Source organism: Lissotriton vulgaris, chromosome 9, assembly GCF_964263255.1.
Source record: "Lissotriton vulgaris chromosome 9, aLisVul1.2, whole genome shotgun sequence".
NCBI classification, from domain to species: Eukaryota; Metazoa; Chordata; class Amphibia; order Caudata; family Salamandridae; genus Lissotriton; species Lissotriton vulgaris.
This window is the reverse complement of record NC_141697.1, coordinates 983,562,531-983,589,361: the sequence shown is the minus strand read 5'-3', so window position 1 is coordinate 983,589,361 and position 26,831 is coordinate 983,562,531. Positions and strand designations below refer to the sequence as shown.

General features: G+C 47.0%; 1 protein-coding gene and 1 pseudogene across 1 annotated transcript in view; both read right to left on the bottom strand.

Moving 5' to 3' along the window:
* Positions 1 to 956: 956 nt before the first annotated feature.
* LOC147692665 (RNA polymerase II elongation factor ELL2-like) lies at positions 957 to 4,078 on the bottom strand (annotated as a pseudogene).
* Positions 4,079 to 13,931: 9,853 nt separating this feature from the next.
* The window catches only part of LOC147692664 (hyaluronidase-3-like), a 30,872-nt gene continuing 17,972 nt past the window's right edge, over positions 13,932 to 26,831 (bottom strand). Inside the window, exon 3 of the mRNA XM_086936815.1 lies at positions 13,932 to 14,435. Within this exon, the coding sequence (XP_086792941.1) occupies positions 14,109 to 14,435 (327 nt within the window). The 3' untranslated portion in view covers positions 13,932 to 14,108. The remainder of the gene's footprint in view (positions 14,436 to 26,831) is intronic.

Genomic DNA, 26,831 nt, shown 5'->3' with positions numbered 1-26,831 from the left:
TTTTATGCCGGCCGGCTTCCTTAGATTTAGAAAATGTTCTGGTTTACAGTGATTTTATAAAACTATCTAAGATGATGGAAGCAGAATTTATTAAAAATACTACCAAAGTTTTGGCAAACATTCCAATAATCAGCTCTGTAAACATAATGCTTCCCTTTACAATTGGCAGCACTTTGAGAAGACAAATAAGACAAAAAATAATTATATAAGGAAGCAGAATTTTAGTCCAGAAAAATTCAACTCCTTACTTTTGACCAAATAACTTATGTTCCCACTTGATAAAATAACTGATAGTATATATATTTATACATAATATGAAAGTAAACAGATAAATTGCATGAAATGAAAGTTTGTGCTGTTGGATGATCACAGTATTCTCTATAAATACATCTGCTCTTTGTTATATTCCTGGTACCCAGGAGAAACATCTTTAAATATACATTTTATGTAGGCAATAGCTTCTTTGCATATCTCTTCAAAAATACTTTATAGCAGTATATAAATAGGATACCTACACGGTCATTTATTTTAATTTTGTCCCAAAACTATAGATCTGTTTACTTTTTATATAAGTATTAACTTTCCCCCTCCCTTTCCCACCCCCCAACCAATGTTAGTAAAGCTGACACAGTTGAAATGGAAATGCTTTTTCCTCCACATGAGAAGTAGCAAATTCCTTTACGCAATACCCCTAATTTAACACTCATTAGTTGGTTAAACCTGAGCGTTCGACCTACAAAGGAGTAGCAGCTTTTCTTCATGTATGCTCACACCCACACAACCCATGCACGCAGACAGGCACTCTTTGAGAAGCTGGTAGGCCGCAGTGTGCTTCCCACTGATTGACTTAAGTGAGAAGTAGTGTAGTTAATTATTAACCACACCAGGTGCACATAAGCAAACACCTTAAGGCAATCACTGCAGTGGGGGGTTTAAACTTGCAGAGATAGGTTACAGTTCCACATAAGACTGCGTGGTATTCAGATGTTTATACACCATTCCGTCCCCTTAGCCCCCAAAACAATGTTTTTTTGTATTTTGTGCAAATTTCTTAACGCCTTATACCATTTAAGGCAAAAGGTTAAGATGAGTATCAAAGGTCAGAAAACAGATTTTGTCCCAGAGCATTTCATTTAGTTTCTTTAAATGAATACAAACTCAAATTAAGGACACTGGATCCCCAGTACCTCAAATAATTCGTGGACAAACTAGTCTGAAGAAAAAAAGGAAATAAAGGACCAAAAAAGCAGCTTCAAATATGCAGGAAAGCAAAAGAAAATAGTAACTCAGGTTGCCATTACTAAACTCCTGGATTACAAAAGTTTAACTTTTCGTATCTTTAAGGAAAGCATTTGGAATTTTTTAAATAAATAACATTAAGTTTATTCACATCATATGGTCTCAGCAGAGTACTAGTGCCATGGCTCTGCCTGCCGTTGGTCAAATTCACTTATTAGTCTTTTAATGTGCGCCAGTTTTCTGTGCAGATATTCACATCTGTATTTCTCTTCATTGTAGTTTGGGCTAGACCGTTTGATCTTCCGGTACTCCTGTAGCACTTCCTCATGAACAATTTTATATTCTTTAGTTCCAGGAGAGAGGCGCTTCCGCTGAGAATCAAGTTTCATAAATCTCCTAGTGACATTCTCCACCCGGGCATGCAAGCTTCGATATTCATCATACTCCGAATTGAAGTCCTCCTCGTATGTTTGGCGTTGTTCAGAGGATAAAATAGCGGTGTATTTTGTCAAATATTCTGGCAGTTCAGTTGTTGAAGAAGGATCCGAAAAAGCGGTGCAGGACTCTCTAACTACTTTATTTGGATCTGGACTGGAGATCTTTTCCATTTTTACAATTTCTTCTTTCTTGATGTGATCCTGATGTTTTTCTTCATTGGTGTCACTGTCTTCCTTTTTCATTCGATCCTTTTCTTTATGTTTTTTAGATTTCTTTTTGGATTTTTTGTGCAATAGTGAATGCTTTTCATCTGTGGACTTTGTGCACTCCAGTTTGATTGGAACAGGAGAAGGGCTCTTTTCTAAAGTAGTCCTAGAGGTATATTTGTCATGCTGGTCCTCAAAAATGCCACCATTTTGGCTATTACTGTCCACGGGTAGGTCTTGTGTTCCTCGACCTTCAGGCGTACTGGGAGAATTGGAGTTAGAATTTATAGTCTGTGGAGGATTCGAAGCTGGCAGACGGGCAGGAGGAAGCGATGTAGGAGCAGGTGCGGCAGCAGCAGCAGGAGGAGGAGGAGGCGGCGGAGGAGCAGCAACTACAGGTTTATCGCTGGAGGAATTTAAATGACCATTTAAAGTTGGTTGAACTCTATTTGTAAGATGAGATATTCAAGGCTTTTTATGCACTAAGGGATCAATGAAATCTGTATCCGATGTCCGTTTCTGTGAAGGAGAAGTAGATGCAGAATCCTTAATAGAAGTTTGAGGTGGTGAGTCCGACTGACCAGTGCTGGAGGCGTTCTGGGACGGATTTTGTTTCCTGGAAAGAACTCGATCCAGCAACTGCTTATCTTCTTCCAAATAGCCAGGCCAATCTTTTTGAATTTCTTTAAACACAAAATCCTTTAGCGTGTAAGAGTTGTCCTTTGGGTTGAGATTTGCTACCTGTAGCAGGACTGCTCCAAGGGAATTCTTGTCTTTTTGATTAACTTTATTATTAGCAATTATTATTATTATTAGCAAAGTTTTATATAGCGCTGGCTAGACCCGGAGGTATCAGAGCGCTTTACATGAGGATCAGCAATTTACAGTTAAGCTGATCCCCAGCTGTATAATCCTACAGGCCAATCAGGCTGTGCAACCATGCAGGGGAGCATGCTGGTTATGACACACAAGGTGCACAATATAGTCTTTCAATTCATTAACTGCTTTTAAAGCAATTCCAAGCATTTAGAAAGATCTAAGATGTAAGCTAACTACAAATCAAATCTTCCATTTTAGAATACATAGAAGGTAATCTTGAAAAACAATTTAGTGACGTAATTTAGTACAACCCCATATTTAACACAAAACACAATTCGGTGCCTGCACGATTAAAAAACACAATATTGTGAAGTGTCTGCACTTTGTGAAACAACCGGATACATAATGACTCACCATTTAGAATCTGTTGCACTGCCTCATTTCCCATCTGTGCTGCTGTGAACCCTTGCAAAGAGATGATGGATGGATCAGATCCATAGCTTAAAAGAAGGCGACATGTCTGAAGGTGGCCACCAAGAGCAGCCCTGTGTAAAGCTGTTTGACCAAGTGTGTCTAATGTATTCATCTTTGCTCCATGCTTGTGAAGAACTTCCAAGACATCATTATGAGCTCTTTCCGCATCTTTCTGTAAGCGAATAAGTAGCTCTGGCTTCTTGTAGGTCTTCAGTGCCAGTAAATGAATCACCCTGTCCCTATAAGGCCGCTGAGCAATGCTGCTGTTTGTGCCAGTCTTTCGTAGTGTGTTTGCAGGGTTAATAGGAGCCGACCTTTTCCTTTCAGGCACTGCATCTGGAACACTTTGCACTGGTTTACGGATATGTACTCGCTTACCTATAGAGGGCCCTCCCGGTTTGATTACTTTTGCGGGAGTCTTCGTCCGCCTGGGTCACACGCTCTCTCGTGATCTGATATGTGTCGTTAGTGGCACATACGGTGATTTTGTCCTGTATGAATCCCAGGCAGTTTAGCTGGGATGTCCCAGAACTAGAGACAGTTTGTTGGACGCAGTCGAAACTTCCCTGAGGGTTATCTTTGCCAACATTTGAGACGTAGAAATTGAAGTTGTGGACTTCCGTAGTGCAATCGGTTTTGGGGATTTTCATGCGTCCTTGGAGACCTTGAAATTGGATTGTTGGTTGTGCAGGTGCTACATTCTTGGTGTTCTGGTAGTTCTCCAGCGCCCTGAAGGCAGTCTCGGTGAGCTTGACGTGCAGGACAGTGATATGGTCCTGGCTCAGCCTCCCGCAGGACAGCCCATACCTCCCTTCCTCACTCAGCGCCGCCATCTTTGATCTCCCCCCGCCCGCGGCCATCCAGCTGAGCGGATGATCATATACTAGCACAACCTAACCCGCTTCGCTCTGCCGTTCTGTTCTTCCTTCTCCTCTCGCTCAGCTGATTTTGTTTACCTATGATGTAGAGGATTCTGAATAAGGAAAGAGCAATGGTGAAACTCAGTACCATGACTTGGTGGCTTTATTATCTAAACACATCACAATGCTCAGAGACTAATGATCTACTAAAAGGAATTTGACTCGAGTGGTCTTCTTGCTAGACAAAATCCACAATACATGTGAATTATGTCATATCATTTGATTATGAAACATTTTTCACAGGTATGACACTATTCTCTTAAAATATGGGATTTGAAACCTCGCTGATTAAACCCTAATCCACTCACCACCTCTGTTTCCTCTCCAGTGTCCTTTGACACCAGCAGGTTTAGTGGCATCAACTATGAAACTATGGTTGGCCCCACACAATGGTCAGACAGGGGTATACAGGGGCAGCATATAGGTCCAGGGAGCAGCCACTGGCTTCAGTGAAAATACATCATGGTTGGCCTTCTGACATGCACCGTGCATGCGATTAGAAGCCTTGGTGGCAGGCACCCACAGGTAAACCATGAGATGCCAAGAATGAATCTCTGATTCTGGATTGTAACAATGCTGATGTTGAGGTATCCATTTGCTCTGGTCACAGAGCCTTCAAAACACACAAGAATTGCACATGATTTGGGTTTTTGAATGCTCCAACTACATACCAATACACTTTGATTGATGGATCCCAATATCCAGGACATAATGCATTGAAATATACCAATGCTGTGGCTGAGGCCTTAAGAGATAGTGGACAGCAGAGGCATCATTAAGGAAATAGATTAGTCATGTAATGTACCCATCACCTGCTTAGAGCATTCAGAGAGAAGTGCTGACCAAGGCTCCATTGAATACAGAGGCAGTGTCAGAACACAGGAAAGGGGTCTGCTGCACACCCAGACAGCTTAAAACTAGGATAGTCAGATAAGGGAAATACCATTCAAATCAACACACAAAGCACTGGAAGTGTGGCGGGTGGAGCTAGTAAGGTAAAGAATAGGGGAGAACTGGAGTAATGAAATGGGCATCTGAGGGAGAACAGAGTTGGATGGAAGGAGCACAATGAGGTGGACTCTGAACATGGAGAGCTGGATGTTATGTTATGTTATGTTATGTTATGTTATGTTAATAACTTTTATAAAGGAGGGGCGGAGCTAGCCGGCGTCAATGGCGGAGGCGTAAGAGCGGAGCTCCGAGCCAGCGCCAGCAACTATCCTCCATATATCCTTCACCAGCAGTGATAACCGACCGAGGACATCAGGAATAGCTGCCTCCACCCCAGACTGACCTCCGGTCGAAATCTGGGCGGAAAACGATCTCGGCAACCTTCATTGTGCCCGTCTGTCCTGCAGGCGCCGGACCAGGCCCGGATCCCCGACCTCTCCTGGACAGCGAGGCCGCGCTGCGTCATCCGACGTGCGGCCGCGCCGAGCTGCGCACACTGGGGCCCGTCGGTCCTCGGCGGGGACGACCCTTCCAGCTGCCCCGGACCCCTGGTCTACATACCGAAGGTGCAAGACAGAGCTTTGGGGGCATCAGGAGCCGCGGAGGAGGCGCCGGACCGGCAGCAGAGCCGGTGCGAGACTACGTAGCAGCCACCGGGGATCCCCCCTCGTGGTACGCTTGCCCCCGGCCCCTGAGGGACTGAAAGTGCTGCAACACGAGGGCGCAGTGTGTGGCCTGGGGAGAGAAAGGCTTTCCGGGTACCGAGCCCAATCCACGAGAGTTGGTCTTTGACACTGCCCTGGGCTGACCCGGTGGTGCTGGAGGATTCAGGGCCTGCCACTGCTAGCAAAACCTAGGGACACACGTGGCCCCAGCGGGGACCGGGGGAGGCACTCTTACTACTTTGCCTGAACTACAGCACCCCTGACATCACCCGCAGCCAGCGGGGGGGCTCGCATAGGGCACTAGGATCCAGAAGCGCCCACATACAAGTGGAGCCCGGTCTTCTTCCTCGACACTGGTGATTGTGGTGGCCGGCGGTAAGCCTTGAGGATTGACGTTATCTGCGAAGCCTGGCCCCTGTGTGCATAACTATGGGCAAGGGGGACAGAACGCAAACGAAACTGTCGTTTGAGCAAAGGCGGCAAAAGGAGCCCGAACAGAGAGCTGCCCAGTCTCCGGGCGCGGCTGGTGGCCCAGGCGCCTCGATCTGTGCGGAGATACAAGGGATGCTGACTACTATGGAAAAGGGTCTGCAGGAGGGCATGGCAGCCATCGGCAACAAGATTGATGCGCTATCCTATCGGATGGACCGTATGACTGAAAGGGTAGACAAGCATGCGGAGCGGCTCGATATGGCGGAGCGCCGGTTGACGGAGGCGGAGGGGGCGCAATCGGAGTGGGACGCCGACCGTAAGCAATTTGGGCGACTACTTCAGGTATTCCAGGAGAAGACGGAAGACTTGGAAGCGCGATCTCGGCGCTCCAACCTACGCGTAACGGGTGTGGCGGAGTCCACCCAAACAGGTAAAATGGAACTGTTCGTCGAGAAGCTCCTGAAGACGCTCTTGGGGGAGGACACCTTCTCACCAATGTTTATAGTTGAGCGCGCTCATCGCACTCTCGGCCCAAGGCCTCCCCCAGGCGCCAACCCTAGGCCGATCATCGCGAAATTGCTCAATTACAGGGACAGGGACGCAGCCCTCCGTGCAGCTCGAGTGAAGGGGAAACTACAGTTTGAGGGAATGGACATTTCGCTATACCCCGATTTCACCTCGAAAGTGCAGGAGGAGAGACGAAGGTTTGTCCTGTACAAGCAGCAACTCAGGGAACTTGGATTGGACTACGCCATGCTGTACCCAGCGAAGCTACGCATCAACAGGCAGGGTCATTCGCACTTTTTCACCGACCCTAAAGAACTGCAAAAATCCCTGAAGGTCTGGATGAGAGAGCGCCGAGGGAGCCCAGAGCCACGTACGGAGGAGCAGGCCGGTAATAATGACCTTGAGGAACAGGACTGATGAGGAGGGGAGAATCCACGGAGCCGTATGGAGCCCCTATCGACTAGGCACCCCCGGAGCCCCCCCTCGGAGTGGTGCACTACGCCCTCGCAGAACTCTCTACGGAAGTCGCTGGACTGTTGCACGATGTACCGTGGGTGAGCTTTGCATACTTTGAGTTTGTACCACAATGGGGTGGTGCGTTACCTGATGTACTTCCCCTATACAGGAAATGGCGCCCAGGTGCTAAACGCAGGGGGGACTGAGTCTCTGGGGGGAGATGGGGGGAGGGGGGGTGAGGACCTTGAACTGACGGTACAATACATTACGCTTCACTCACTGCTGATTGCTACTGGCGGGGCGCTGGCGAAGGGGCAGACTACAAATATTGTGCGGGAGTCCCGGAAGGAGAGGGGACGACAAAAGGTCTAGTCTGGCTACCTCTGCCCCAGCGCATTTAGCGATAGCGGCTCGAATTGAGCCGGTTTGGGGCTTTGTTGTATGGGTTTGACGGAGGGTGGGGGGGGGGGGACACTGGGAATTCTGTCACACCAGGTTGGGGTTGGTTGACTGTGGGAGGCGGGGGATTGGGAAGTTCTGGAATGGGGTGGGTTTGGGGGGGGGTTCTCAGCGTGCTCTGAAAGGTTCAATCATGAAGAGGTGCTTGGCAGTGGCTGCGTACAACGGATGACTGTAGCTACGCTTGAATGGTCATGTTCCAGGGGGGGGGACCTTTGTGGACTCCAGGGGCACTGTACGCTGTTCTAGATTGCGAAATGACCGAATGGAGTTGCACACTATGAGTTGCCACACTGTCAATGGGTGACACATCACAGGATGACTCCGTGAGTAACACTGAGACATTTAAGGCTCCAACATGGAACGTGAGGGGGCTGAATGACTATCGTAAACTCCGCAAAGTACTGCACTACCTCCAAAGACATCACATAGACCTGGCCCTGCTACAAGAAACGCACTTACCCGACTCTAGTAAGATGCTTACACATAGGGGTCTCCGGAGTAACTCCACGTATGCAGGCTTCACCTCACATGCTAGGGGTGTTCTCACCTGGGTCAACCCTAAATCCAAATTGTCCCTCACACTATTGAAGGCGGACCCGGAAGGAAGGTACGTGCTGAGCAAATGTATGGGCAAGGGGCAGAATCTGTTGGTCATGAACGTTTATGGTCCGAATTACGACTCCCCCGATTTTTACGCGGCGGTCGCGGGACACTGCACTGAGTGGTCCCCAGATAGGATGCTGTGGGGGGGGGACTTTAACTTTGCATTTAGCCCGGAGCTGGATAGATCAGCGGGCCCACCCAGACGCCCGGCAGCAGCGGCGCAGCAAATGCAAGCTGAAATGGTGAGATTGGGGCTGGTGGATGTCTGGAGGGAAAGACACCGGGATAGGGGGGGGTATACACACTACCCTGCGCACCACGACATTCACACAAGAATAGACTATTGGTTGTCCACACTCCCGCTCCTGGCTACTGTGAGGGGCTGTACGGTGCTCCCCGTACACTATCGGATCACTCCCCTATATTGTTGGTACTTAACACCCCCAGGCAGAGGATTCCCCCGTTCACATGGCGTTTTCCACCATATTCACTGCTGGATGAGTCGTTCAGGGCCGAACTAGGAGAAGAAATAGATATGTTCTTTGCTACTAACCTTGGCACAGTGGACAGCTTCGGGACTGTATGGGAGACATTTAAGGTCTATATCAGGGGGGTAGCCATGGCTAAACATTCCAGTGTCCTGAAAGCCATTAGAAGCGGACTGACATACCTTGAGGGGCAAATAGCAGAGTGTGAAAGGCAACACCTAGCGGGCTTAACCCCCACAGGGGATGGGTCCCTGCAGGAGCTCCTGAAAGAGTTCCACGAGGAGGCAGACAGGGAGGTCCGACACCTGGGCAAGTACGCGACGGCGCGCACTTATGGTGAGGGAGACCGGCCTGGCTCACTCCTCGCCAGGATAATGAAGGGCACCAGGCGAAGGCAGGTGGTCACAGAATTGCGGTCGGCTAGTGGAGCTGTGCTAACAGCGGAGGAGGACATTCTAGCAGAATTCAAGGGATTCTACGCGGAGCTATACACGACAAAGATTTCTGGGGTGGAGGCACACATTGACAACTACCTCAGCTATATCAAAATGCTGTTCCTTGAGAACTGGCAGAGGGCCTTCTTGATGTCCCCCATCCTTCGGGAGGAGATTTCAGACGCGCTGGACAGCATGAGGTCTGAGAGTGCCCCCGGGATGGACGGATTAACTGTGACCTTCTACAAGGCGTACAAAGATAAGCTCTTGCCATATCTGTCGACTCTCTTTGACGAAATCTGTGAGGAGGGCGCCATGCCGCCCTCTATGAGAGAGGCACTTCTTGTGACTATATTGAAGCCGGGCAAACCGCATGACCTCCCAGGCTCGTACCGCCCCCTGTCACTACTGAACGTGGATGCCAAGCTTTACGCTAAGGTGCTGGCGGCCAGGTTGGCACTCGTGACCCCTGAGTTAGTGGCCCCAGAGCAAGCGAGGTTCATACCAGCTCGGAATCTCACATACAATATACGTACTGTGATGGGAACCATGCAGTACACTAAGCACGACGCCAAAGCCCTCGCAGTCTTCCTCGACATGGAGAAGGCGTTCGACTCCGTGAAGTGGACGTTCATGCGCAGAGTTCTTCAGAAGTTGGGCCTGGGAGACCTCTTCCTCCAACTTCTTGGTGCGCTTTACTATAGACCTACTGCGCGGGTTAGACTGGGCGATGCTGTATCGGAGCCATTTGCCGTCAGCAGAGGCACGAGGCAGGGATGCCCCCTCTCGCCGCTGCTCTACGCACTGGTAGCGGAGCCCCTGGCCTGCGTGATTCGGGAGTACCACTCTTATGAGGCTATCAATTACCCGACCTATAAGATAGGCTTATCCACGTACGCAGACGATACCCTACTATATGTCAGAGACCCAGTAAACAATCTCTCATCGGTTTTGAGGGAGGTGGTCCGTTTTGGAGCGCTTTTAGGGCTGAAAGTCAACTGGTCCAAGTCGGTGGCGTTCCCCCTGACCCCCGTCACCGAACCCTTCGAGTTGGAGTACCCGCTCCAATGGCCACAGAACCGATAAGGTATCTGGGCATAATGCTACACATGGATCCTGAAATTATGCTTAGGGAAAACTACGGAGCTGCCTATAACAAACTGGCAGACGATGTCGAACTTTGGATTAAGCTCCCACTGTCATTGATGGGCCGCATTGCTCTGATAAAAATGGTTGTCTTTCCGAGATTTTTGTTTCTCTTTAATAATATCCCGATTGTCCTATCTAGAGCTTTCTTCAAGACCATAGACAAACTTCTCATACGACTGGCCTGGGCTGGAAAACAGCCTAGAGTGCAGTGGAAGGTCCTGAAGCTGCCGTACGAGCAAGGGGGTCTGGCTGCGCCCGATATGGAGCGCTATTATAGGATTGCGCAGGCCTCCCATCTCCACACTTGGATACATGGTAAACGGGACATTCCGCATGTGATTCTGGAGAGGCTGTTCGCGGACCCGACCCCGCTCCCAGCGACTATCTGTGGCCCCAGGGACCGTAGAGTGGGAACCCTAGACTCCCTCCTGTCTACCAACCATGCCTGGCACTCTATACTACAGAGGCAAGATAAAGAGCTGATGTACTCACCCAATATGCTGGTGATTGGGCGCTATGGCTCCCCACCTTGGCGGAACCAGGAGTCTGCAGGGCCCTCCGCGAGCTGGGCGCCCACACCCTGGGAGACCTGTTCGAGAACGGGAAGGTAAAGGCATGGGACCAGCTGGCTCGAAGGAGGGAGCGTCCCACGTTGCTGCAGCGCTTCCAGTATCATAGGGTCCGAAGCGCACTTTTAGAACTGCTAGGCCCCGACTTGGAGGAACCCCCTGGAATACCGGAACTGGCATATGTTATAGACACTGCGGCACCACAAAAGCTGATCTCTAAACTCTATAAGATAGGACACGAGCATACGGCATTACAATACACGAGGGCGCGATTGGCCTGGCAGACCGACTTGGGCGCCCAGATAGACGACAGTATGTGGGCATACTGTTGTGCGGCCTCCAGACGGATCTCGCTGAACGGGCGACACCGTTTGGTCCATTTTAAATATTTACAACACGTGTACCATACGCCGGAGAGGCTTCACAGGTACGGTCTACGTGACACGCTGTGCTGTGAGAGATGCCATGCCCCAGTTGCGGATTTCTTGCATTTAGCATGGTTGTGCCCGGGGGTTCAGAGATTCTGGTGTAAGGTGTTCGCTGAAATGCGCAATATAGTGGAAATGGAATTGGCTATGGACCCAGCCCTTGCCCTGCTAGGCTTTGCGAGACAGGTGCCCGTCTCAGTGAGGAAAATGGTGAGTATGGGCATGCTACTTGCCAAACGAGTAGTTGCGTCATGTTGGATGAGGGGCCCACTCCCGACGCTGAAACGGTGGTCTAAAGACATGATGTTCTGTAATACTCATTCAGAAAAGGGGGTGGTGATGAACAGAGTGTCTGAATTAAGCAGACCACTCTTACCCAGTCCAAAGATCAGGGCTTTATCCATCACCGTTATTTATCTCACTGCACCATCCCAGCTCAGAACCTGGCTATATGCAAATCAGTCTGTCCCTGGCCCAGTGCATCATGGAAACAGGGCAGACTAAACTACCAAGCAAATTCTTCACCAGAAAGGAGACAAGCTACGGGGGACCGGTTTCTGGCATTTCTGAATCAGTTCTGTAATACTCAAGCAGAGGTCTACAGCGAACTGCTCCCACCCCGAAGTCGACCCAAGAATTTCTGGGGGCTATACCAGGCCTACTTAACCTCTAGGGAAGTCGATGACGGCCTTGCAACGGGGGAGGGGGAGGAACAGGAGCACGACCCGCACTTGGATTCTGGGTGAGTCAGCCAGGGTAGTCTATATACAGCTGCGCGACTTGGACCTGTGGTGGTTACGGCTCCCCTGGGAGTGTGGACTTAGGAGGCGACCCCTGGAACTATCGAGCGTCACACGCAGCACAAGCCACAGTACGACAACAGCTTACACACTACCACACACGAGGAGCAGTGTCTGGGAATAGTTGGGGAGGGTGGGAGTTGTTGGGGTAGGGGTGGGATGGGAGAAAATGTTAAAAATGTACTGAGTGGTTCGCATATATATAGAGCAAAGCACATCTATTCGTAGTATCTACTTACCGGGGAGGTCCCGAAATTACATGGACATATACTCGATGCGATGTTTGGATTGCTTGTTATTGCTATGAATAACGGATCAGAGACTTTGGACTAACGCCGGCCCGAGAAGGGATGTAGGCAAATGACTATGAGCGCTTTGTAATTTACTGCTTTGTGAAAATAAATAAAAAAAATAAAATTAAAAAAAATAACTTTTATAAAGCGCAGCGATTACCCAAGGGTGTCCTGGCACTAGATTATTTATCCCAAAGGCAAAGAGCAAGGAGGAAAGGATTTATTCAGTAAAAAGCCAGGTTTACAAACCCTTCCTGAAGTTCAAGAGATCAGTGGCGTTTCTAAGCTTGTCCCCTCATCACTACTGCTGTCACTGCCGCTCCTTTTGTCTCCTTAACTGAAGGTCCCGTCCAATGGTGTAGGCCTGAATCTCTGTTGTCTTCTCACAGTAGTCCGTGTTTTAAGTTTTCTTATAGTGTTTGCCTGTGACGTATGGGTAGGTTTTCTCGTGGCTGAACTTCTGGACATCCTTTTTAAGTTAGGTTAGTTTTGATTGTGTCAAGTACTCTTTGTATTGGGAGTATTCATTGTTAATCTCCTCAAGTTTCTTTTTGAAAACGGAAATGTGCACTGTTCTCGTTGGTTTACTTTCACTCTGTTGTATTTCTATGATTATAAGGTCAGCCAATTTCCTTGCTGTGTTGAACATTAATACCAGCCAATCCTTTGTGCATTTCCATGCAATATATGACCAGTTTTTTCTAAACTCCTTGTTGTTCAAAAAAAAATCCTTGGTTAATTTGTTTCTATTAAACCTTTGGGTGCTGTGTTCTTTCGAAGGTATCCAGTCATAAAAGCACCATGTAGGGCAGTGCGTATTTGCTCTTTTTTGTTTGTAGAAAGAGCTTCCCATTCATCCGAGTTCTTTACAGTCTATGCAACCACTGTATCTGCTAGTAAAGGGGGTGCTTTTATTATTTCCACTATTGTGGCCTCATCAAATGCGAGTTTGTTGTTTATCTCCATTTTAACTACAGGGTCAAAATAAATACGGAGTCATCGATTTTCGGGGGACTATTGAAGCGAGTGGGTTATTAACACCTTATATTGAAGGTACCCTAGTGAATGGCTAGTTTTGCCAACTTTTATAAAGTTGTTTTGTTCACACAGCCATCAGTTGTATAAACCAAGCAACACACTAAACCCTGGGGTTTCCCAGGGGAGGGAACTAGAGGCTACAGGGTATTCAGGGTGATCTGGCCTCCAACCTTAACATGTACACACAAAGAAGCTACCCTGAAGAAAAATTACCAGGAAATTACAAGGTACTTGGTGGAGTAGCAGGCATCTCAAAAAAAGTAAAGGACTATCCTCACACACCCCCAGTTGTTATGATTCATCATTGGCAGTCCTTGCTCTCTAGAAACTGTGTTTGGTAGAGAGCGGGTCAATACCTGGAGACAGGGAGGCACTTCTAAAGACTAAGTGGGGGACCGAGAAAATGAGTGAGTTTAAAAACCAATTCTGAGGGGGAAATATTCAATACACAGTAGAGAGTCATTCGAGGAATATAAGATGGTTGGAGAGATGTAAATAGTGGGTGTCGCTTAGGGACGAAAGGGAATCGGGTGAAACAGGACATTGAAACTAAATAAAAAAGAAGTGAGCTGGGTATGGAGTAATAAGAAAGCATGACCCATCAAGGACAGGTGGGAAATTACAAGAAAGGCATAGCTCAGCAGTAATAGAGTGGAACTAATGGAGAGAGCTTTGAAAAGGACTAAATCGGATCAAAAGGACTACACACATGGGTATGCGTTTAGTCACTTCTATCATCAACTTCCTTGTCTTTTTTGACAGTGTGACCCCGCCCAACCAGAGTAACAGGAACACTGAAAAGACTTCCACATCCTGTCCAGATCGCTGGTACTGAGGTCCCCTTCAACCAATGGCTCCCCTCCTTTCTCTAGATCCCCTGTGGTGATGTGAACGTTCTGTGGGTTGAGGTGGAGGAAGGCGTTGAAGTCTTCAGGGTCCCTTCGGATGCAGCGACCTTTGTGCCTACAGAGCTGCTTACTGCAGACATCTGCCGCTCTGGTCACATTTAGCACGTATGGCCCCAAAGAGTTGATTAGATTCTGACGGAGGTTCCTACAGTGTCGCTGTGCAAAGGGGGAAAGAAAAGAAGAATTAGGGTGAGTCATCAACCCCAAGTGCTTGAGTTTATTGTCTCTAGGGTAATTTGCACAGTTACTACAACATTACACTACAGTCCCATCCCTTGTGCTACATTTAGAAGTGCTGCCAGAGAAAATATTTTATGTACAGGACCTGACCATTTTTATGTAAACTAAATCACATTACAATAATATTAGAAGTGTTTCTTTCCATTTTTTACCAAGGTTTGATATAAATCTGAAATATTTGGGATTATTCAGATCCACCAGTAATATCCTGTTTTCTCAATGCTCCATATAGGTCCTTTTTAGGTCTCGCCTACGCAGCGTGCATGCACTGCATAGGAGCGATCTAATGCCATCGGCACAGCTTTGGGGGCTAAAACGTGCATTCGTTGTATTGCTTGCAAATGGCAACGCGTGCACGTCTGGCGATTTCCTTGTGGGAGCACGCAGTGCCACATGGTCGCATGTATCGCGCCTTGCTGCACGCTCCCGCAAGTGAATTGCGCAGGCCCCCCTCCCCTGCTGCCGCGAGAGGCGTGCGCTTGTTCTAATGTCGTGGCTAGTTAACATATGTGCTTCAGACCGGTTACCCAACTGTCTTGTCAACTTATGAAGTTAAGTCCAAATGAATACAAATAAAACTAGACTAAGAACATCCTAGAAAGTTGTCATCTTACATCTCCTATTGACAGACCTTGAAATGTTAAAGATATTTTGGTAATTTGTTGACTCATCTGTGACTATGTAAAATCTGGTTATACTAATACGTACATCGAGATATGTCAAGATCACATATATTCTACTCTTGGACGTTGTCAAACAACCCTCAGCTTTATGGACCTGGCTTTGCTGCCCAACCGCGCACGGTAGGTTTCCTTGCTACTTTATTTTCCTTCATTTAGATCAAGCTTTAATCCTAACAGGCTCTTCGCTAGCCAACTCCAGCCCTGACCTTTCAGGCCTCACCGCCCCTGACCAACTGGTCACCATCAACAACTGGTTGACCCATGCGGGTGACGCCTTCGCCCCCTTGAGGCGGATCACGGTTAAGCGAGCCCACGCCGCCAACCGTTGGTTCACTCCCAACCTTAAGGAGAAGAAGCTGGCCGCACGCAGGGCAGAACGAGCATGGAGAAGAGCATACTGTCCTTCCCTAAAAATCACTTATCTCTCTGTGCTCAAGGAATACAAGCAAGGCATCCTTGATGCCAAGACCATGTTCTACTCCAACAGAATATTGTCAGCGGAGTCACAATCGAAGGAAATTTTTGCCACAGTGCACGAGCTCGCTTCATCCAACAGAGCTTCGGCCTCCATCCCCCCTTTTCAACCTCTTTGTGACTCGCTCAACGATTTTTTTGTTGATAAGGTCACAAAGATTAAGGCTAATATCCCTCCCCCATCCCCCACATTTGCCAATCCCTCCCCCCCTGCTGCCTCCTCCAAACTCACCTCCATTCCCCCCTTGACCATAGCCACGCTCCTTCCCCTGCTTCACAGGGTGAAGTCAGGCTCCCCTCTAGACTTTGCCCCTGCTCACATCCTGAGAGAAATCTTCCTAGCATGCCCATCTCCACCCCTCACACTTCTGAATGACTCTCTCAGCAATGGAGTGGTCCCCGCTGCCCACAAATTTGCTGCCGTTATCCCTATTTTAAAAAAGGCCGGTGCGGACCCTTCCTCCCCCTTGAACTATCGTCCCATCTCCCTCCTACCTTACCTGGGTAAGGTCTTAGAAACCCACGTCACCACCACCCTGAGCACCTACGTGGAAACCAACCACTGCCTCTCCCCTCGGCAGGCGGGCTTTCGCCCCCTCCATTCCACGGAGAAGGTAGTGGTCTCAGTGATGGACAGCCTACGCGAGGGCATTGACACCAACCTCCCGCAGGCCCTCATTCTTTTAGACCTGTCCGCCGCTTTTGACACGGTGGACCACTCCATCCTTCTCACCCGTGTCAGGGCGGCGGGCATAGAGGGCCTAGCCTTCGCCTGGCTTGAGTCCTTCCTGAGCGACAGGGCTCAGGCGGTCCATCTAGCCGGTTTCACTGCCGCCGCCCGTAAGGTTGTGTGCGGGGTTCCCCAAGGTTCCTCACTTTCTCCCCTCCTGTTTAATTTATACATCTTCCCCCTCATTTTTATGTTACAGCAGCTCGAGGTCACGGTGTTCAATTACGCCGATGACCTACAGCTAATTTTTAACCTTTCTCATTCCCCGTCATCCTTCCAGAACGTTCAATATGTTATGTTGTTCATTCAGGATTGGATGAACTGCAACCACCTCAAACTCAATCCGGACAAGACGGAACTAGTCTTGACCGGAGGTGGTTGCAGCCCCTGGTCCCCGTCTCACTGGCCTTCCCCACTTGGTGCTCCCCCACTCCCGGTTCCTAAAGTCAAAACCCTTGGAATCCTCTTGAACCCTTCACTTTCTGTCCACTCGCAGGTTAGTTCTGTTGTTTCTTCTTGTTTTTTTTCCCTCAGAACTATTAGGAAGATCTCTCGATTCTTTTCACTCCCTGCCCTAAAGATTATAGTGATGGCAATGGTGCTGTCGCGCCTTGACTACGGCAACATCATCTACAATGGCGCGCCTGCCTACGCCATTCACCGCCTGCAACTAGTGCAGAATCAGGCGGCCCGCCTGATCCATGGCCTGCCTAAATTCCATCGGGCCACCCCTCTACTGCAGGCACTGCACTGGTTGCCGGTAAAAGAGCGAGCCTTGTTTAAGCTCGGCTGCCTCACCTTCCAGGCAAAAATGGGCACTGCGCCGGAGTTCATCTGCTCTGCCATTAAGCCTTACACCCCTGGCAGAGAGCTCCGCTCCACCCACTTGGCCCTCCTAACTGTCCCCCGATTCAAAAAGAAAAAGGCCGGCGGAACAAAATTTGCGGTTCTTGCCCCTGTGTTCTGGAACTCCCTTCCTGTGGAACTCCGCACGACACCCTCCTACACAGAGTTTAGGAAAAGTCTTAAAACTCTACTTTTCTCTCGAGCTTTTGCTGCCTAATTCTCTCTGTTCCTGCCATCTCCTCGCAACCCAAAGCGCCATGAAACCGCGTGGTATAAGTGCGCTATACAAATGTTTTTAAATTCAAAATTCAAATTCAAATTCAGTCTCTCAAAACCAACCAGTTCTGCCAGATAACGTAACCCACCTACCAACGTCTGCTACAATGTGTCGATACAAACTTTACTCCTTCTACCGCAAAGAAACATTAGCATTATATGCTGACTGAAATGAATTACTACCTGCTCCGCCATTTTCATGGTAGTTAATTATGCTGCAATATTTACAGGAAAGTTTTATTTTTCAGATTGAAATCCGTGTTCCGGTGATACACCTTTAATGAACGCCGCTTGTCCCAGTTGGCATCTGTTTCCTTTGTAGTGATGATAGTAAATATCATCAAAGAGGGGATTGATGGAGCAAGGATTCGCACGTAAAGCGACTTGCTCTCACTCATGAACCTCGCCTAATGTATAATCATATTAATCCAATTGTTCGTCATTTATTTAGCATTTTCCCCAACACGCGGGTGTCCCCGAGAGGCTTGCCTGTGTGTCTTTTCATCCTCACAATGCTTGCACTAAGGAAATGGCTGCTTTGCAGAAATCCAGTCTGCGCATGCGTCGGTCATACTCATGTGATGTGACGCACTCGCATTTTGGAGGGACTTTATTGCTCATGCGCACTGTTGCAAATATGGCCGCTTGTCTCTCACCACGCTCTCTGCTTGGCATTGCTGCTTCAGCCTATCTGTCTTTTCGCACTAAACTTTAATACTATAGATGTTATGAAATAAGGGGTGTGTTAAAATCTATCACGGTATACAGTGTGATCATTTTTATGTATGATTCTAATTTGTTCTCGCTTACTTTTCATGTATCGCGTCTCTGGGGGCTGGGGAGTACATGAGCTACGCCATACTGAAGCTCCTCTGAACCCTGCCATGTGACCTGGGAGAAACCTCACTGCGCAGAAGCTAAAACAAGCCAGCTGGCTCCTGAAGCCCGATGCGCCTGGGAACCCTCTCCAGGAGACTGAATTCTACCTTGACCGAAGCAACACTGTTGCTATATGCTATGCACTTGTATTGTCTTCTGTATTCCTATGCCTGGGAACGTGAACCCAAGGGGCGGGTATGCAAAATTTATTATTAATGATGTGAACACTGAATTCTAGAAGGTGACAATGACCAAATCACCTCTCCGGACCAATCACCATGTGGTAAATTGTCACTTGCAACATTAGTGGGTGGTCCAGGGGTCCCCAAACCGTATAACTGGCCTAGTGTAGCATAGAGAAATTGTCCGACTTGTCCGAGTAGCAGACCTGTCACTGACCCTACGAACTCTATAGGTGATTAATCTAGAGTGCTGCGGAGCACTCTGTCCATACTTTCCACAAACTCCTAGGGGTGGAAATAGTCTTAAGTGCTGGCGGAGCACTTTGCTGGGGAAATTCGAAAACCCAATCGGGGTTACTGGCGGATTACTTGCAGAGAGGGGTAACGCAGGCGTTGCATCCGAAGCTGTGGGTATTGGTCGTACCTTGGTGAGCCCAGTCCTGACCCAAACCTGAGGGGTATCCTGTCCTGACTGTCCGTGAGCTGTACCTGCTCGCATTCTGGTATTCCATTCCTTGAGGGTCCTTGTCCCCGTCTTCCCTAACTGACCCGTGGCCAGGGTTAGTCCTCAATCCTATCTAGGTAATTATAAATCTGTGGGTTTACATCTTCCTAACTCTCTCTCTCCTCCTCTTAATAAAGCACTCTTGCCTGTGATATTGCTCTATCACCTTCGAATGCACATTATATGCAATTGTTTGTATAGAATTGTTCCACTTCTCTCCCCACCTGTAGGTATTATAAAATTGTCGTATTATATTAGTGTGTTCCACTTTTTCCCCTCCCTTTTAGCATGGTTGCAGTGAACTTAGTAAGAATAGCCTGAGTAGTCTAGTACAATACACGTTTAGATCCTGTTCATGTCCCATGCCCTAGTATAACTTACTGTGAATAGTTCTGTTTTAGTATTCTTACCCCATAGTGTTCACACTTACTTTAATGGTCCTCGCCCTAATCCATAGTTATATTGTGGCTTTGGTTCTATTGATTGATGTGTTACTTTGTATTTGGCTTATCATTCTGGCATATTCATTCTGAAATCTTTTGATAAATCTTTAAAACTTATCAGGTGTCTGTGGTCATTTACAGTAAAAGTGTGGATAAACGTACTTGGTATATGTAAAGTTTACTCCCTTTAGGAAACTTGTCACCTGTCCACTGCTAGCTCCTGATCCGTCAGGAGTAATGTGCCTGTGGTAAGTCAGGTACATGAATAGTAAGTGGTGTAAGAGTCACCCCCCGAATTACTCATAGTAGCGTGCAAGAAATCACCCGGTTCACGCAAACTCAGTCCTCGTACTCACGCCAGGGCCCAGTGCGTGGGGGAAAAATTGGTAAACTTGTGACCCGGGTGACCTGCGCGCTCTCCCAGTAATTTTCTGGTAGCAGAGCTATGGTTAGGACTAGTTAAGATAGGTAGACAGGATAGTTGATAAACAAACCGTGAAAATAAAATGTGCTGCTGAAATTTCTATTGCATTAATTTTATACTGTGCAACTGTTTAAGGATTTGTATATGTATGTAAATGATTTTGCATTGCTGCTATAAGTGTTATATGTAATATTAACAAAGAAATTGTTTGTAAGTGTTCAGTGTAGTCCGAATCCCCGGGGAGGTATATAGCTAACGGTGAGCAGAATCCGGTTAGCTGGAAAAGTCACTTGTTGTGAGTCATTAGTGCAGGGTTAGGAATACCTGGAAGCACTAATTAGGACCTTCTTGCATCTGCATAAGTGATAGCTACGAGTCCGTTATAAAACTTCCATTGTGATATCACCTAGTAAGGGTCACATACGGGAGGAGTAATAGGGTCTCCGAGGCTTGAATGGTAAGTAAAATAGTCCGCTGGTGAAATTCTGACTCAGTATATATCCCGGAAAGAAGTGGATGAGTCAGAGGAGTAACAGGTTCTATATTGCTCGTGTGAAGGGTTAGGCAAAGAAGTCTATCCGGAGTGAATTAAAAGTAGACAGAAGTGGTTTACTAGTAGTGAAAGAAAAATTTTCTACCTGTTTAGAACACTCAAACACAGTGGCAGACGTTGTGTGTTGTTAACTAAGATTTGCATTCGCACTTTAGGAAAAGTTAAAAGTTTCCGTTACCTTGTGAAGGAGGGAGTCGGTCGGAAGACTGCTCTGACGTCACTCCGTGCCGCGCTGGTATTGGTCAAGACAGCGGGTGTGTAGTGAAGCTGAAATTGTAAGGGAGGGGTGAGTGCCGGAGCGTGAGACCTCGTCTCGCGAAAAGGCCGCGCACCCATTGGACAAGGATTTTCGCAATCCCAGTGTTGATTGGTTGCTAAAGGAATAAAAGTCGCACTAGCATTGGAAGCTCAAAGGTAAACAAAATTAATCAACAGGAGCTTGAGAGAGGTATAGAAAGGTGTATGTGGTATCCGGAGTTCTTACCTAATCCACAAAACTTTGGCTTCTATAAGGAACAGATTTTACGAGGTAGACCGCACATGATGTATGGAGTAAAAAGAAAAATGTAATTTGCCGATAAAGTAAAGAACTTTTTTAAAACAGACAAGCCCATTAGAACGAGGGAGGGGGTGATCATCCCTCCCCCGAATACACCTGCTTCCTTCATGATGTTCGAAAAAGGGTATCATACCTGTGTATGGCTAGAGAATTGGGCAAAGTATACTGCAGATGATGGGATTCTAGCATTTCCTATTGATGGTACGTTTAATGGCAGAATCCTGTTTAATTTGAGGACCCGCATGAATGAACTACATCCCAGACCCAGATTAACCCAGTATAAAGCCTTAGAAGAATGGGAAATTGAGGCTGTGGAAAGAGATAGACCCCGGATGGACAAGGGAGTGAGCAAGTGGTATCCGAGGGTCCATAGAGAAACCAAAGAGCAGAAAATGAAACATTGGAGACAAAGCATGATGGTGGAGGGGTTGTTTCCAATGATGGGGGTATTAGAACAAAAGAAAGGGAAGTGCAAAGAGAAGACTCATCACTTAATGGCTGGGGGGGACTCTGAAGATGAGCACCTAGAGGATTTATTGATGAAAAACCCCCCTCCCTATGTTGCCGAATCAGAGCCCCTGAGTTCACCAAACCTGTTTTCTAGATATCCGAGATGTCGGAGGGATAGTGAGACAGATGGAACAGGAACGGATAGTAAGACCAGCGAGGGAGATGGGTTTTGTAAACCTAGCTCCACGGTCCCAAATTACCGCCCGTTTGGAGAAGATCCACCTCGGTTGATTACTCCGACTGCCCCAAGTATTTACCCTCCCTTGGTACCGCAAGTGTTGCATGACAATTCTGCAGAAAAGGCTTTACGAGAGCGAGAGAAGGAAGCTCTAGCTAGACAGCGAGAGGATTTGGTTCGGACCATAGCCCAGATACATCCCCATCCAGATTCCCTGACCATCCCAGTAACTATTGGGCCTGCTATTCCTCTTTACGGGGATAGACTAGCTAGTCCTCGTCCTCCTGTCATGACCCCAAACATGCCAACTCCTAGCATTCCACTCCCGAGAAAAGAAGTGCTCATAGATGATGATCAAGAAAGTGAGTGCGAGTCAGTGGTCCTGATGGATATGCCCATTAGGGAATCTAGAGCGAGCATGCCAGGTCCAAGAAGTCAGAGTAGGGCAAAAGAAGTGCAGATTGAAAGCACATCAGGGGTTAGGAGTGCCACAGTAGTATCTCCCGAAGAATTGGACAGATGGACCAAAGAGTTAGAAAAAGAGAGCACTCCCCAACCCAAACAATTAGAAATCTATAAATTAAGGATAGAAATAGAGGAATTAATGGCTGGAAATGTAGGATTAGAAAGATTAAACTCCTTTAGCGAAGAGGAATTACTGTTCATCAGCAAAAATCTTACCCGGAACGCTAGATTGCTCTATGAAAGATTAATGGACACTGCCGCCGAAATGGGAATCGATGTCAGTCGCTCCAAAATCCTTCAGAAACCCTACAGAGTAGATTTTTCAGACAAAGATTTAGAGAGCTTGAATGTGGTAGGGAAACAGATCCAGATAAAAGAATTACTGAAACTCCTACAGAAATGGGGGGATGTGGGAAAATGGAGAACCCGGTGGGCAAAGAAAAAGGAAGACAGTAGGGCTAAGTCTCAAACGTCAGAATATGTGCTCAAAGAAGTAAGTCCCGCAGAAAAATTGTGTCCCATGAGGGAGGTCCCGGGGGGAAAGTACGTCCATGTTCCTTGGTCCTGACAGGATATTGTGTCATTTACAAATGACTTTCCAAAGTTACGGGAAAAACCAGTTGATTGGTACAGACAGGTCGAACGCTTCATAAAGGTTCAGAAATGCCTTTTAAAAGACCTGGATGGGTTTTTCGACATTGTGGTGCCTGTAGACTTATGGACCGAGTGTAAAATTGAAATTGATTGGCCTAATGATGAGTATGTGAGAGACCCCAAAACCGGAGCTCCCTCACCCGAGGTAATGAGGAAGTATGATCAAGTCATACAATACCTCAAGAAAAAGGTACCCGCAAAAGAAACAGATTGGACCCGGATAGATAGAACTACCCAAGAGCGCGACGAAACTGTCCACTCCTTTTATGAAAGGTTGCTACAAGTGTTCAAAACTTACAGTGGGATCGATAATGTGGACATGAAAGACATGACCCATTTCAGTTACAGATTCGTGCTAGGATTAAGGCCTGAAATATCACAATGGATTCGAGACAATAAAATCAGTTGGCAGGGAAAGCCCATAGATGATGTCCTAAAGTACGCCAAGTACTGCGAAGATGAAATAGAGAATAAAAAGAAAGCCCTCAAGGAGAAAGTGATGTGGGCACAAGTGAAATTGGCTGAACAGCAAGAAAAACAGTTAAGTAAATTGAATTCTAATAATAATGCCCAGAATACCAACGCTGGGGGAGGAGGGAAGCCCCGGGTAAAAATGAGTCGGGAAGAGGCTATGAAGAAATTCCCCTGCCACGGGTGTGGCCAGATAGGGCATTGGAGAGACGAGTGTCCACACCTACCGGCCGGTAATGCCCCTATAAATGGTTTAAATCCACAGGTGCAGAAAGAGGGGACGAAAAGGAACCAGCAACAGGTAAAGCTACCTCCAGTACCTCGCGCTCCTAGACAGAATTATAAGAATCAGGGTCAGCAGAATGAAAGGGCAGAAATATGGGAAGGAGAGAATGAGAGAAATGCAGCAATTCCGCAGTACTTGTTAAACGATACGTTCCTCTATGATGAACAAGATTGACGGGGCCTGAGGGAGGAGGATAAGGAGTGCGTACTTGGCGCCTCCTTACCGGTAGACCAGACTGGACCATACATTGAAGGAAAGGTTGAGGGAAAAGACGTCACCTTTCTGTTGGACACTGGTGCTACCCGGTCCACTGTGAGAACAGTGGATGTTCCTAACCTACCCCTCTCGGGAGAAGCAATCCAAGTAGTGGGTGTCTCCAATCAAATAATCAGTACTCCAGTAACAGAACCAATGGAAATATCCATAGGAAATTTTAAAGAAATGCACAAGTATGGCCAGAGTCAAGGAGAGGACACCCAGGTCAGTGCCTCCAATCATATTCGAGGAAACATATTGAAGTTATAGTGTGGGAAGCGTAATGATCTTGGGGATGCTTTTTTGTGATATATATTCTTAGTTTATAGTGGTTGAGCATGACTTTTGGAGTAAAAAAAAAAAGTAAATAGAGCCACAAGTGGGTGAAAAAGAAAGGCCGTCACTGTGCTGGCAGGGTATCTTAGAGACTGCAGCTGGTACAGGTAAGAGTCTGAAAGTACTAAACCTGGCCAAGCTCATTCTTACTCAGCAGAAGCATTTGCACCAAAAGTGAAAGAGAAAGAGCCAGTGAACAAGCAGCGATATATAAAACGATTCTGAAGCTCTTTGTGTCACTTAGATTCTCAACTGCGCACAGGGCATGGGACCACCAGTCACTGATTGGTGCACGTTGAAGGGAATAAGCTTCCTAATTTTAAGCAGGGCTATGGACAATGAAACAAAACCTTAATATTCTCCGGAGACATGAGCCTTTAGCTCTGCCGGGGACTGGTCCTGGTAAGTGACGTAAATAAATTGGCCTTGCAAGCTCAAGGAAACCAGTCTGGACCTCAATTGACCACAGCTCAGGACATACCTCTGTACAGACCCTCAAATGTTTCATGGAATGTGTTAAAACATTACAACAGCAGTGGGCTGCCATTGCTCATTGCGAATACTGGCCATGGTCGTAAGCTCCACACAAGCTATAACTATATGCCAGGGTATCTCTAGTCATTTGCCATGCTGACCATAAAAACTGCCTGAAATGTAGTACCTCATAAAGGATGCCCGTCTGTCTCGCCGCAGCCCCGGTCACTCTAAAATCTAGGGTGAGATGATGCCGGAATATATAGTTTTTGCCATGATCTCAACCATAATCATGACAAATGTGTGCAAAACCAAGTTTCATCAGAAAGTCTCTCTGTTACCAAAGTATTCTTTCTTACCATCTCGTAGGCCGCACAGCCACTTTCAGCATTTTTGTGGCACTGGAAAAGCCTCCTTTGGGGGATATCTTAAACTACAATTGTACCAAAAGCCATGATAACCTGTAGCTTAGGGAAACTTATGTAGCTGCACTGGCAATGACCACTACAAAATATGTACCAGAAATGTGAACTTACCTTCTTTAAAAAGAGGATGCCAAATGTCTGCTATGTTGGACATGTTTCTCAACATGGGAAGTCAACGATAAAGTGCTGAGGGAATGCGAGTACATTTAAAGATTTTTCTGAAGTATGTTATATTTTTTTAAAGTAGAACATTATTATCAAGACCAATGTGCGATGACTGGAATTTTACAAAACCTGCCTGGGAATCCTGGTAAAATTGTGAGTTGCCAGAAATTAGACCTGCATATAAATTGTTTACCCAAAATAGATGTTTATCAAGGGTGTGGGTATTAGGTTTTATGTACTTTTATGGTCTTGTTAGACCGAATAAAGGTATTTTTGTATGCTTTTTGATGACGCTCATGGGTAGGGGTGATTAGTATGCACCTTCCCCCAGGAAGGAAACCTACTGTGGAGTGGCCAGTCCTTGGATACTCATCAGCAATGCACGAGACAGCACAGAGGTTGTGCAGTTAACGTTCTGACATAAAGTCCTCTTTGTCTTGTAGACAATGCTCATCCAAGAATCTGAGAAACCATGTTGAATCACTGCTTGCATTTACAGTGCCATCAACCAACGCTCATGAAGTGGGGGATAGCAGAGTATAGTAAACAGGAAGTGGATACACAAACACAGCTGGTGACTTTAAGGCTAGAAAGCTGCACCAAACCAGGTATACGGTATGAACTACGCAAACCAAGCTGAACCCTTCCAAAACAATGCCATCTTGGGGCTGGCTTGCTGACATAGTGAACAGGTTTTCTGCTTAAAGTCTCTTAGCCAGGATTGTAGAGGACATCTTTCAGCTCCCGTCACGACATCCGTGGACTTATCTGTTCTTTACCCTGAGCTACTCCCTTTCTGCATCATGACTCAAAGAGTTTGGACTATGGTACTCAACATCATGGAGGTATGGGGAAGAAGAGTACTGAGGGGAGGCCCAATCAAAGACCCTTTCAAGCAACTAAGTTAACTGAGAGGCAGTGTCTTCTGGATGCTAGGAGACCTGCTTTTTGAAGGACTTAGTGGCACTTTATCATTGTGGTGTCCAGAACTGAAGATTTCGAAAGTGGCGTTTTGTAGGTTTGGAAGCCAACATAAGACTCGTCCACGTGAAGAAAGTAAAAAGAAAATCAGTGCTCGACATTTCAGACTGCATGGTCTTGCTCGGTAAAGCTGCCCTAGTGGAGACAGTTCTTACGAACGGACTGAACTAAAACAAAAAAACTAAGTTAAAAGGTAAATTTCTATTCAGACTAAGGCCCCATTGGTACACTTTGACTTTGGATTTGATCTCACGTTAGAGACTTAGCCACTTTTTTTTAGCTCTGCAAAACGTCCCCGTAGATTTCAGGGGGACCACCACGGTTTACAGTTTTAAAAAGACAGCCCCATGTTTCCCCCATGTTTCTTGTTAATGTAAATTAATTTCCTTTTTTTATTAATACTTATTTCTACACTTTTCTGTAATTTATCCTTCAAAATGATAGTAATAACGCTTTTGTTTTCTGCTTCTCCAAGCACCATTTGTGTAGCTAAGCCTTTGGAGTCATGCCTATACTATGATTGGCGAGACAGAAGAATAAATACCTCAAGGAGACCTT